At 40.5% G+C, this 14,114-nt stretch overlaps 1 protein-coding gene across 1 annotated transcript in view; it reads right to left on the reverse strand.

Annotated features, from left to right (window-relative positions):
* Nucleotides 1-1,193: 1,193 nt before the first annotated feature.
* RALBP1 (ralA binding protein 1) overlaps nt 1,194-14,114 on the reverse strand; it is a 34,289-nt gene continuing 21,368 nt past the window's right edge. The window contains exons 3-10 of the mRNA XM_033067792.1: nt 9,538-9,996; nt 7,404-7,753; nt 5,839-6,000; nt 5,255-5,386; nt 4,630-4,737; nt 3,754-3,875; nt 3,220-3,343; nt 1,194-3,006 (exon numbers count right to left, since the gene is read on the reverse strand). Of these exons, the coding sequence (XP_032923683.1) occupies nt 2,743-3,006; nt 3,220-3,343; nt 3,754-3,875; nt 4,630-4,737; nt 5,255-5,386; nt 5,839-6,000; nt 7,404-7,753; nt 9,538-9,996 (1,721 nt within the window). The 3' untranslated portion in view covers nt 1,194-2,742. The remainder of the gene's footprint in view (nt 3,007-3,219; nt 3,344-3,753; nt 3,876-4,629; nt 4,738-5,254; nt 5,387-5,838; nt 6,001-7,403; nt 7,754-9,537; nt 9,997-14,114) is intronic.

The raw sequence follows: 14,114 nt of genomic DNA on the forward strand, positions 1-14,114 counted from the left end.
TTAGACTTGTGGTGGGGATGTGATCTGAGAGCAGCACTGCTCACTGTTTATTTTTTCTGGTCTTTCAGAAAATAAACCAACCCCAGTTCGTTTCAGCTGTTCAGACAATACGAGTTCACTTCAGGCTGCTGTTTTTCAGGGCAAAAAGTTACTGGGAGGGAAAAATCCTGCTTGGTGTGCCAAATGTCTGAGGCTGTTCAAAGTACAGCTGCACTATTTCAGTGGGTATAAATGCTGTCATGATTTCAGTAACCTGCTGTGGGCAAACGCCCTAGCTCACATTGGCACAGGAGTCCCAATGATTTGTTCATACAGTGCTTCTGATCCCTTGGGCTTCTGGCTGTCTGATGTGACCAATCTGCTCCAGGCCTGTGCTGGAAGGGCTGTCAGAACAAGCAAGGTGTGTCCTTGTCACCCATCCCATCACCTGTGCCACCTCTAGTGGAAATGCTCAGATTTCCAAGAAGGAAGCCAACGGGCCAATCACTCGTACAAACGTTAAGTCCAGAATAGTGAAATTAACGTTGTGAGCCTGTTCTTCTCTCTTTTCAGTAAATGTAGATCAGTCTGGTATTCTGTCCAGAGGGTTTGACAGAGATTCTGCTGCTGCACTTGGCACATACAGGCTCTGAGGTGTTGGAAAGAGGCTTACCTTAAGTCAGCTAAAATGATACTTTGATTTAGATAACCTGGTCCTTCAGAACATGTAGGTGCTTCATGGAGGTTGGGATTGAGACATTTATAATGTGATTTGAACAGAACACTCAGATTATTGTGTTGTAATTAATTTTCCCTTTAACCAAAAAAAGCCAAAGCTAATTTTAAATAATGATTCACAACTGCCAGATGCAGGCTCTCATACGGCTGCTCTGTGGCTTTTTCACTGCAGATATTGGGGTGAGGAAGCTGCTTCTGTGCTTGGCCTAGTCAGGCCCCTCTGCAGAGGAAGAGCAGGTGCCCAGCCCCAGCCCCACCTGTACTGAGGTACAGAACAATTCAGAGAAACCTCTTTCAGGTGGTTTGACACCAAGCTTCTGCTTACAGGAGCTGCACTGCTGCAGGGGCAGCAGCTCCACCTCTGTTTCAGACCTTACTTGATTAATTTTTCATAGAAACTTCTCAGTTGCAGGCACCCACCCAAGAAGAGTGTAGTGTAGATTAGAAGAGTGTAGAAGTAGATGAAGGAGAAACTACTTTCAAATGGCTGTTGAATTTATTTGCTTGATAAATACAATCCTAACAAAATAAAAGTTAACCAATATTAAGAGATTTGTCTGAAGAACATTAGAAAAATTCATGACAATTCAATAGGAATTAGTGTGAATTAAACAAACAAACAAAAAGTTTAAATATTGCCAGCAAATATAAAATGTATGTAACGAAGGCAAGGGAGAATGCTTTAGTTTACATTTGTAATCTGATCACATTTTCTGTGTTTATAAACTTTTTTCCAAATTTTAAAAAAATACTATGCTGTTTTTTTCTATAACATATCAAAGCATTATTTGTACAAAAATCAAATCATGGCCAATGATTCACAACAGTGCAATAGATAAAGAATACAACCACATCCAACAGGTGCTGAAAATAAATATCCAGATTAAAAAATAAGATAGCCTATATGCACTCTGTGGAGTTTCTGTCTATATATGGATTAAGGGCTGAGTCCAATGAGTGTATCCGAAACATTAAAGGGCCCTTAAATGCCAGTGTGTGTGGAGGATTTTGCAGGGTAGAAGCATTAAGAACAGCCAAACCAAAACCAAGTCCCAGGTTTGTTTGGTTGGTTTGTTAAACACCAACAGAAAGAGGCTATTGCTGAACCCCCGGTGCCTCCTGTTGGCGTGGCTCTTCGGGCTCATTTGGAATCACAAGTGACTGGATTTGTGCAGGGGAAATGCTGTATTGCTTGGTCAGGCAGATACGTCCTAAAGACATAACCACTCCCATCCCTGCCTACAAGCAGTGGCTTTTTCCAAGAGATGGAGACATTTAAAATGGATGAAGACAAAGCTCTTGGCTACATGGCAGCAGTGTGAACAGGGCCTGTCTCAACAGGCGTGATGAGGGTGGTTAATGATGAGTCAGTGGGTTACCTACACTGCTAAAGGACATGGACATTTCCATCACACGGGGACATAAATAACATCTCTCAAGTTTTTACACTTACTCAGTACATCTCAGAACAGAAATGAAGCTTAAGGGCATGTTAGGTAAAAACGATACCCCACAGTCTCCCACCGTTTCAGCCAACCCAGAATAAATTTAAAGCTCCCTTGTATATAATCTGCATCAGAAAGGTATCAAAGGCACAAGCAAGAAGTGACTAGGTTAATAAGCAGAAATAATGGTGAATGAGGATGAACAGATCCACAAGGCAAATCATTAGTAAGTGTGGGTGGGTTTTGTTTGTTTACTGAAAATGAGATCTTCCAATTCTGCTCCAGTGAATGTAAATAATGATTTTGGTTTGAAATAAAACTGTTACTGAATTTTTTTGAATCACCTGAAGGAAACCAGTCTTGAAATAATCTGATACTAACTGGAAAACTCTTCTGGCCTCTCCAAACTCACCTGAGTCTGATGAGTAGAAGCCACAAGTATTAGAGACAAAAGTCTCCAGGGCTTAAAAGAAAAGTTTCTTTACAGAATGTACACAGCCACCAATAATTTGTGCAGTTTGACTCAAATTACAGTAATTTGCACAGTTCAGTTGATTTTATGCATAGCCAAGGAGCCGGATCAAATTGGAGTTTCTTTCCTGTCTTTACTTGGCGATGGCTTGACTTGCTGCTCCTTGCTTGCTTTTGGCTGCTCTTTGGCTGCTTTTGTCTCCAGGACAGTGTCTCTCTGCTGCTGAGAAACGCCCCCGCGCTTTTCTGGCTCCTCTTCCTCCTGCCCCTGCTGCTCGGATTTTGCGCGCTGCAGCAGGCGGAGCTGCACCCGCAGCTCGATGATGGCCTCACGCTCCTCATGAATCGCTTGGTTCAGGTGATTGTTCTTGATCTTTTAAGGAAGGGAAACAAATGTCAGGGATAGCTCAGGGGTGTTTAGCACTGCTGGCCCAGACAGCAACAGGGACTTGCACACAGCAGTGATTTCAACACTGTGTGTGGGTCACAAGCCTGGGCAAAACTGATGCACGCAACGAGTTTGCACCTGTGCAATCACATCACCACCACGGGAGAGAACCAGTGAATGCTAAGAACTAAATCCTACCTCCAGTTCCTCGTTCTGTCTCTGCAAATCCTCCAGGATGACCTGCAGCTCCTCCTCATCTTCACTCTCACTTTCACTCTCGGAAGAGTATTCCTCAGTTTCACTGCGGCCGTGCTGCTGGCGACTGAAAGACCAAGGGCAAATTCCGCTTTAAACACTTCCTTGAGTCTGCCACAACTGTAGCAACATAAGACTTAACTTGCATCCCCTCAATCATTGCCAATGGTTTAAAGAGCAAAATCAGACTTTCCTTTCAAAGCTTCATTTAATGAAGCAGTGATTTCCTAGGGAGATTCTTCTAGTGCACAGGGTCAAGTTTCTTTTAGATCATAATTCCGTTGTTAAAACAATAGAAAATATCCTGTAAGATTCAAATTTGTCAAGACTTCCATAAAAAAAAGTGGCTTTCAATTGTGATGTTCACTGGGTGAGCTTTTAAGTGTGGTTTAGAGTATTCTTTCAGCAAAACATTAGTGTACTTTTAATCACAGTGTGCTATCCTGGCCGGGCTCTGCTGTGAGCTGTCTCCTTTACCTTTGTATTTCAGCTATTTCTGCTCGGAGCCGATCTATTTCTTCCTTCTCCGAGGCGATCTGTCTCCTCAGAAACTGCTCCATGGCCAGCAGCTCTTCTTGTTCTGTTAAAATCTCGTTCTCCTGCAATGATCAGTTAGTTCACTTCAGTTAGCTGACTTCATTTCCTACAGGAACATAGGGTAAGTATGCAATGATGCTGTTCTCTGAAGTACTTTCAGTGGCAGTGGTTAACATGTCTGCTTTGAACTTTGATCCATCAAGACCTCAAAGCAAATAAAAAGTTCAAACCCAGCAATGTCTGTTCTAAATCCTCAAGATAATCACCATCCTGAATAGTTGTGGAGATGACACACCAAATTCTGGTATGTTTGGCTGCCTTTCCTTAAATCATGGGGGAAAGCTCTGACCACTCAGTAAAATAACTAGAAAAACAGAATTATATGTCTTTGATCTTCTCCTTTCTGTACTTTCCTCCTTACATTCATTTTTAAAGCTAGTGGGGGAAGCAACAGAAGGCAAAAAGCCAAAATAGTTGCCTATTTCCTTTGATCAGCAGGAAAGCAGTTAGCAGTACTAAAGCTGCCTACATTGGGAAGTGGCATTTTCCATGTACATGAACAACAAAGGCCACTTTTTTGCTTTCATGGTGTCTCCTTTCTGCTGTTAAGAAGAGTCTCCTCAGCTCTGGGCTCACTCCTGCAGTCTGCATTCCTTCCCTGCTTCATTAACCATTAAAACAAAACCTTGTGGTTTTAATGGACACAGAGACCCCTCTGAGCCTGCACTGTCCCCTGTGCATCAGAAGGGACAAAGAAGTGTTAAATAGATCTGAAATACAAAATACCAGGCAAACAGGTAAGTGCCTGCTAGCTACCTGTGCAAGCAGAATATTTATGACTTCTTCATTCTCATTCATTTCTTCTTTGGAGACATCCTCCTTTGAAAGGCTAGCAATTTCTTGTGCAATTTTTGTTTCACACTCCTGCCAGAGAAAGAAAACAACATTTAAAAGAACAGCTTCCCTGGTCACTGTATTTACTCTAAAAAAGATTTTTTTGAATGCATTATTTTCCAAATTTAGAAACACCATCACAGTTGTCTTCCAAATTTTGAGCATGGTCTGTCCCATCAGTGAGACATAAAATAGTTTAAAAAACATGTCTCAGATTTGTTAACCTCAAGTCTTCCAGAAAGTCCTCTTGGTAGTCTAGGACTTGATGTTTTAAGCATGTAACAAGCACGTGCCCTAGCAAACACTACGGTTTTCATCACACACACATTTTTTTGTGAACAGCTGTGAAGATCTCCTCGACCCTAGGGAGAGCCAGCTAAGCAGAAAACACAATTGCTTGTCAGGCATGTAAAGTTAAAGTGAAAAAAAATCTCCAGCAAAGAAGGTTGAAAGGTGTTTTGATCTAACTGGGTGCCTCTGCACCCACTGTTATGAATTAGGATCTATGGTTTAGCTGTCTGGCCAATAAAACAGGAAAGTTACCCACCTGTCTCTTAGCTTCTCTAAGTTTCCTCTTAAGAGCTGTTAAGATTCTCTGCACCTCCCAGAGTCTCTCTTCTTTGGATAAGTCTTTTATCCCTGCCTGCAAGTCTCTGTGTAAACAGTTCAGAAGGAACTCCTAGAAAGATTGCCAAAAAAATTGTCTTTACATATATTGTACCAGGGCAGATTGAAAAGGAAGATCTTTCAGGCTTTGTAGCAATGGGATGGGAGTTCTGGCTTTCAAACCTTGACATGTCCATGAACAAGTGTTATCAACACCCTGCTGAAGAGCAGTACTAAAGAAACCACCCTCCCTAATGGGCTCTCCTGACCTTCCTCCCACAACAAAAGTATTGACCTACATAGCAAAGCACTCCACAGATGACACAACTATGAGCATCACAAGACCATAACAACTTTCCACACATGAAAAAGGAAAGAAAATCATCAAGCTCTTCCCAGTGTACTCCACCAATATGATAACTGTGATGGAATTAAAGAGTATGTTACAAACTTAGGAGAATTTTCTACTGAATGTATAAAAGCCAGGGCAAAGATAAACAGAGAAACACTCAAGTAATTGCCAACCTGTCGCCTGATTTCTTCTTTGATGCTCTCTTGCGTTTCTGGAAGTGCTGGCATTGTTGCCATATTTGACCAGCGAAGAGGTTTTGTCACCTGCTTGAGGGTCACATTTCCAAAGAACTCTTGAACGTGTGTAAAAAACACATACAGGACACGGTTGCTAATCTGCAAAGGACGGAAAGACAGGATATTGGTTAGGATGATTTATTCACATCATCTTTATCTGCAAAGCACAGAAACAGCAGCCTTTAATAAACCTTTCCGTGAGCCACAGTCATGTCAGTTTGCCTTTAGAGATTAAAATCTGGATTGAAAGTTATCTTTACTTTCAACAATGCAGTGCTGGCCTCAAGGGATCACTTCATTGTTTCTCTTACCTGTGCATCTGAAGCATTTTCAGACTAAATTCAGCATCTTCACATCTCTTAACTTACCAGAATTATTTCCATCACTGGTAGACATAGAAATGCTTTAAATGTCTTTGTACTCAGGTAAGAGGGAACATCTACCCTGCTGTGTAATACCTGGTGGCTGGCTACACTTCTCTCTCTTCTCCCAACCTTTAAGTATTCTCTATAGCTTCTCTCTCAGATGACTTAATATAGCAGAAAAAAGTAGTATGAAAGCATCTTTCACTATATTCCCTGTTTTAACCTGAGACAGAAGCAAGCATATTTATTTTGATACTTTATCTTCCATTAAAATTTTAAAAATTATCCTGAAATAAATATTAGAGTTCTGTCACTACCTGCACTTCAATTGCTAAGCTCTAGTTACCAACAAAACATGATTTGGTCTGTATTGTTTTACCCTAATTGTTACTCTTTTCCTAGCTAGAGAGGTGTCTGGCACAGCAAAAGAGCCAGGAGTAACATCCGGCCCTTTTGCTACTGGGCCTCCACCTGGACTCTTAATTATAAAGTCAAGGCTTTTCTAACTTGTGGGGTTTGCTCTAGAAGGCCCACACCCAATAATGCCATATTTTCAACATGCACAGGACTAATTCTGAGCTGTATTTAATTAAATATTTCCAAGATGTCTATTAAGGAATCAAGCAATCCAGAAACCACAAAATCTTACTGGAAAACCAAGTCAGTTGTCAATCCCCAGCCATTTGGCTGCAGACAACAAAGCCATTTTACCTAAGTCACTACTGCACCAGGAAGATCTATGTGCAGGACAGGGTTCATTAGCTTGATATTAAAACTAAGGAACAATATTTTCGCTAAACTGTCACTGAATCAAAACCCCACAGAAAATGTGTATCTGCATGAATTATTGAACAAATTCAACATTAAATGACTTCTCATGACAGAATTGAAAGATAGCAGTCTTTGTAATACTCTGATGATAACCCAAATATCAGACACACAGTATGCAAGCCCACATGCAGAAAGTCTTTTATTCCCTCCTTGCCAGCATTTTGGGTTCCTGAGGCATAAAGAGGAGCTGTAATTTAGCTAAACTGTGTCAGACAATACCCAATTCTCACCTGCAAAAGAATTCCTACAAAGAAGTCTTTCTTGGGCTGCAGTTCTGCTCTAAGCATTGCTGTGTGGTGCACGTACCTGGACAGTGGGGCTGAGCACTATAGAAATATTCTGGATGTTCATCTTTGTTTCCAGTTCCTTTGCAATAACATGGTCCATATGCACAATCAGCCAAGAAATCAGGAGATGGTTACACTCTGGCAGCTCTTTCAGCAGCCTCTGGCACTCCTGAACTTTCTCAGCTTCTGTGCTCTTTCCACAAGCATCTTCAAAGCGGGGCATGAGCTCTTTGGTAAGCAGATTTTCGGGCAGTTCCCGTAGGTACTGTTTGAGCAAGCTGGCAACTGTATTGGGCTCATATTCTTCCAGGTTTGGAGATTCTTCGCGATCATAGGCTGCCTTCAGCTCGTCAACTTTTGATTTTATTCCTTAAAATAGTTAGATCAAGAATTAAGAGAAATTTTGACTGCAAATGTTTAAGTTATAATTAAACTTTTTTTTTTTTTTGAGATGCATTTATTTCACCTCTCCTTACAATTGAACATAATCGAGAAACACCTTTTAAAATTTATCCACATGTAACAAAGTGAAAATTGTGACTCAAAGTTACACGACCACTGGTTCTACAAGCACTATTCACTCCTATGAAGCAAACCCAAAGCACTGACAGAGCTCTGAATCGGAACTGGTGCCAGCATTCCCTGTCATCAAGGAACACAAAACAGGGTGAGGAAAGACTGGGAAACTCAAGATCAAATGTGTATTTGCATTAAGTTTCTTTCTGTCTGTTCAATTATCCATCCCTAAGCCAGGCAGAAAATATTATTTTAGTTCAGAGCTTGCAACAAGCTCTACCTGTAACAGCTTTCCTTTGTCAAAACAAACCCCACACTTTTTAATTTCCAGATTTCCAACTGGCCCTCCTCAGCAGAGGAATCTCACACAGGATCATTGAGGCACCACGTGAATACAAGTGTTTTCATATAATCATTCAACCCAGCCAAGATTTTCTACAAGGTGTTTGTATAAACTCAGTGATATTCCAATCGTACTAGGCTTGGGGAGATTTCATTCTTGCAGCTCAAACACCCACTCGGGTTACACCAACTTGGTGCACAGCTCTGGCTTGGCTCATACTCAATGAGCACAACTGGGCACACTCAGCCCCTGGAAAATGCCAGGAAAACATGCCCAGTTTCATGGCCAAAATGAGCCATCACAACAGTTGCAGGCTGCTGAGGCACGGCAGTGCTCTCACTAAGCTCTCAATTTAAACAATCCTACACACACAAGAGGGAGCTGTTGCACTGGACAATACCTACAAAGGGCACAGCAGAAATAAGGAAAACACACCTGTGAAAACTCCCAACACATCATGTGTAAAAATACAAGCAACCAAAATGTTTAGGCAGAACTAAGCAACTGCTTAAGGTGGTGCAGTATTTCTGTGTGCCTGCCAAACACCATGCAGATGGACAGCATGAAGACAGCTAATGAAGCCTTTAGAATTATTTCATTATTGGCTTACAGTGCTGGGTAACTTGATTCAAAATGCTTTTCCTGAAATTCCTTTCCTTGCTTGTTCTTGTTCCCTCCAATGTACCCACAGGAGTACTTACTGGAGTTGCATTTCTGGTACAGCTCACAAATAAAGGGACTGTTTTGTCTAACGCGACTAAAACTGAGGTTTCACTTATGTAAGCTGGTGTTACACAACTACCACAGTTAATTAGCTGCTCTTGCCAGGCTTAAACAGTGAAACTTGCATTTTCTGCTTATTAGCAAACTTGCTGAATGAAAAAAAGTTTTCAAGAAAAAATATACAGTGGGAGTAACTGGAAAAAGCAACTTAGTGGGAAGCATAACCAATAAAATAGTTGCAGCTCATCTTTACTTTTGCAATCAGCTATCATGGCATTTCTAAAGCAGAAGAAAAAGAATAAAGTTGGCCATACTAACATGTTCTATTCATTGCTACCATCCCATGACAAAAGACCAAAACAGGTGTGTTTTTTACTGCCATTAAGCAGTGACATCACATTACCAATTTTTTCTGGTACTTCAGACCTACAAGTTTGCTTAACTTTGGCTATCTGATTACCTTTTGGATAATTAATGGAGCTATAAACAGTGTATCTAGATGTTGGAAGTGATAAAATAAGAAATTTGCAGGTAAAGACCTTAGGAAGCTGCATGTCAATGCCCAGAGTACCTGAAACTCTGTAGATGCCTTCACATTTCATGCCATACTTCTCTACGTAATCTATACATTCACGGAAAACTGCTGGCAGGCGGATGCCATCGTACATCATGGTCCTGTCTACTGCATCAGACAAAGGAATGCCAAACACGGGTCTGTGACTTGGAACATCCACTTGAGGTATCTCTGTCTCCTGAATTGGCTTTTTCTTTTTCTTCTTCTCTTTCCACTGTTTTACAACATCTGCTGCAGTTAAGTCTTTTGACTTTTTCTCTTTGTGTTTGTCTTCCTTATGTTTTTCTTCCTTGTGTTTTTCATCTTTGGGCTTCTCTTTTATTTTAAAATCCTTCTCCTTCTTTTTGGAAAAGCTGGGTTTCTTGAAGACATGTATTCCCTTGGACCGCTTCAACTTGGAAGGACTTTCAGCTTCATCACCGGAACTGTCCTCTTGAAACGCAGCATAACCTTCCGCTGTTGGGCAAAGCAGGACAAGGGAAGGGGACAGCTGTGAGTCTGTTCACTTTCCAGACAGCAACAACGTAAGGAGGAGGGGGAAGAAGCAACATGAATTAAACAATAGTTCCTGTCTGACTCCTCAGAAGGTTTTCCTGAGTTGTTACACACTCAAGTGATCGAGGATTAAATCAAGTTGTATAATTACATCAAAGATAAGCCACAGAGCTCCTGAACGATCTAAACAATGAATACTTTACATACTTACTCATAATGGCAATGTCCATCTTATGGGCTAGATTCCCATCTAATACTCAAGGAAATGCAAAACAAAAACAACTGTCTGGCAACTTCTCTATGTTCCTGTAATCAACAGTATAAGAGTTGCTGTTAAGGATCATCTACTGCATACACGGAAGTCTAACAAACTTCAATTAACAACAAACTAAACTCCAGCCACTTAAAGCCCCAATCCTTTTCCAGAATATTACGAATTTAAAGACAAGTACGACATTAATAAAATTTCAGCCTTATATAAAATACAAAAAACCCACCCCAAACCAAAACCAAAAAAGCACTAGCACTTACTTTTCACTAGATGAATAACACAATTCCTGTAACACTAGAAAAATACCTGCCCATGGAAGCGCAGATTTGCCTTAAAAAGCACATGGGAGAGATTCAAACAAGTCCCTGGGCTGAGCACACCATTCCAGCAGCAAAAGTCCAAGTGCTGTCTAAAACATGCATCAGGTGCTTTTAAGTCACTACGCCTCTGCAGCTGGCCCTGCCTCACCTTCAGGCAAGAACACAAAAGTCTTTAAAGGTGGATTACGAAAAAAACCCCAACAAACACACCAACAAAAAAACAACCCACAAACAAACCCAGCAACATGCAATCCAACCCAACTTTCAAGTCCACTAATTCTGATTTTGCATACACAGTACCCCATATAAGAAAAGTAAGCCTGAAACCTGGTCAACAAAGGTGACATTTGACATGCCATCTGCACCAGCCAGGTTCCCCAAGGCAGTGGGCAGCAAGTCCCCATTATAGAGACCCTTTGAGGCTCTTCCACTACCTACAGGCAAAGCCTCTGCTCGAGTGAGGCAGCACTGACAGCCAAGTGCTTTTGCTGCCTGAATAGTTTCAGGTAGACGAAAATTACCCCCTTAGATAACATGTGGGCACATCATGCAAGAGACTATAGGCTATAATTTTTTCCAAGTGGAATATCTGCAGAAGAACCAGGGGGCATTCAGTCTTTCATCCTTCCAATTCCAAACTATACCAGTCTGCAGTTTCTCAGCATTATTTCAGCACATAAAAGAACTGTCTCTATTTTGAAGCCTCCTTGACTGCTCTGTAGAAAATAGCTTGTAATAGTCAAACAAATATGAGAAATTTATTAAAGCATGGAACTACTCTAAAATAATTACAATTGTTGGATCAGCTCAGTCTTTGCAGCTGATACTCTTCCCTAGGACTGCCAAACACACACTTACTATACGACTGTTCCTCTCCAAATAGATTTTAACACAAAAATGCAAACATTAATTGAAGGACAACCAGCAGACAGGTCTTCTCCTCCATGCTTACTGGCTATGTCATTTACTGTTTTTTGTAAACTGAACCCAGAAATGGGTAAGGATTCAAATCTCACTCTGGTACAGAAGCAATACAGATCCAGTTACAGGACAAAGCAGGAGCACACATCTTCACTGTGTTTTATGAGAATGAGACAGGGCTGGCACCAAGGTTCAAGATAAACTTCAGAGATGTGATTTCCAAACAGAAAGCCAAATGTTCCCCAGACAGAGCCCAGAACCATCTGCCCTCAGTCTCTCCTCCTGGGTAGCAGTGACAGCTCCTAGTCACACAGCGTGGGGTTCCCACATGCATCAGGAAGTGTCAGCACTGGGACCCAAGCTGGGAGGTCGGTGCCACCACTGCTCACATGTCCCAACACTCTGCAACACAAGCCTTGGCGCCTGCCTAAATCTGTGCTAACGTAACGCCAGCAAGAGAACATTACTGAAACTGGTATTTCTTGAATTCATGAGAAGACATGAAGGAGTAAATTAAATACAAACCCAGCCTTTTAAAAATTGTCTCAGTAACATAAGTCAACAAAGTTTAGAAATATATACTACTACAGATTCACACAGAATACCTCACACATACCAAGAGAAGGTTTGCATGCCTCTCAAGAAAAGCCCAATTTTCTTTACTATATTTTTATTTATAAAATTGCTGTATCCCTTTCACCAGTGATACAATCTATTGAAACACAAATTTATACAGAGGAAAAATTACCAAAAGTGCTTGACAAATCAAGTAGTTTTAAATATGGAAAGAGTATTACCTAGAGTATAGTAAACTGCATTTCTGTTCACTGTTTCCTCAAGACTTCCAATACTAATAGTCCCCATTTTCCCATCACTCTAAGTCACTGACATTTTCCTCCATCTATGACAACAGCACTAATGTAATAAATACTCCAATTTCACCAGCATAATGACATAGCATAATCTGCCAGTTCCTTTTGTTAGACCTTCTTTCCATAAGCATGCTTTCATTGCAGTTATTTTAAAGGTAGTGCTTCAAGTATAGCCCTTATCTTACTGAGAATTACAAAAAACCCTCTAAAAATAATTTACAGGCCAATAAAAAAAATAGTTTACAGGCTTATAATCTTTGTCATGCAGTAAGTCCACTGTCTCTGTATCAGGCTGCGTACTTGGGAATATTTCCTCCTGTTGTCCTCACAACAAAGCACTAAAGTCATGCTGTAGTATTTATTGCTAACTCCAAGGGTGGCATTATTCAGAACTGCCACTTATCAAACCTACTGCAAGAGACATTTTGTCTATCGGGTCTCTGATGGGTTTTCAAGTAATTTATAACTCTACAGCTGATTTGGATCCCCAGGGAAGTCTGCAGCATCTGTAATTAATTCACTGAAAGAAAACATGGATGGCTTTTACATATGAAAGAATTAGTAGGTCAAATATGACTGAAGTGCAATGCAAGCATTAGTTACCTGATGTCAGTTTGTCAGAGGGATTGTCTTCAGATTGTACAGCATTTCTAAGTAAAACTAAGACACACAAATGCCCAATGAGCTTGGATAGATGACTTCTACTTCCTCTCCTTGCCTACAAGATGCATCTTTATTATCAATAGAAACTTTCACCTTACAGACACAATTAACACTGACTATCCAACTTTCAATTAGATCAGTTTGTCTTTAATATTCACTCGACTCACTGATGTCAGCACAGCACTCTCAAATTCTGCATTCAGATTATCCACAGCACTGTACCAGCAGAGCAAATGAAGCTGAAAGAAATTTGCCTAATTTTATTTTGAATTTAAATAACCACTGGCATTGAAAGGCAGACTTTTAAACTATCTGCAAAGGGTGCTTTACTAGATAAACACACCGTGGTATATGGAGATACATGGTGATTTGTCAGCAGAACAGGATGCAGCAATGCACCCTATCTATCCCAAAGATAAACCCTGATATGAAGAGCCTCTAATCTTTATCAGGTGTAGAAAATTCTAATAACTTCTTAGTCTGTAGATCTGAAAACTGTATTCAGAGCTTCTCCACACACCAGACAGTAAAATAATGTTTTGTTTGCAATAGCAGTGGTTTGGTTTCAGTCCTCATCTACATTCTAAAGGAACATACAGGACCCCCTGTCCAAAACATTAAGGATCTGGTCTTCAAAAATATTTCCTGATATTTCAGAGAGTTCATACCAATGTTCCTATTAACCTTTCTTGTGATAGTTTTGTACAATTCAAACAATTCTCCATTTTCCCAAGAATTGTACAAAGAAAATCAAGATTCTTGTAAACAAAAAAATTCTTATTCAAAAAATGAACAAGCAGAGTAAGATCTACTACATACAGACTCTTTATCTACAGAAATTCTAATGGGTAGAACAGCTTCTTCAGAAGTATTTTATCATCACATTTTTCTTCTGCAAGGAACTTCATATTTTATGGCTTTATCAACATATGATTAGTGACAGGTGGTTAAACATTTTCAAAAATCAATTACAGTGGTTGCTGCCTCAGATAATCCATTACTGCTTAACACAGATCCATTTTTGCCCTCCTG

The sequence above is a fragment of the Catharus ustulatus genome, chromosome 1 (assembly GCF_009819885.2).
Source record: "Catharus ustulatus isolate bCatUst1 chromosome 1, bCatUst1.pri.v2, whole genome shotgun sequence".
In the NCBI taxonomy this organism is placed as follows: Eukaryota; Metazoa; Chordata; class Aves; order Passeriformes; family Turdidae; genus Catharus; species Catharus ustulatus.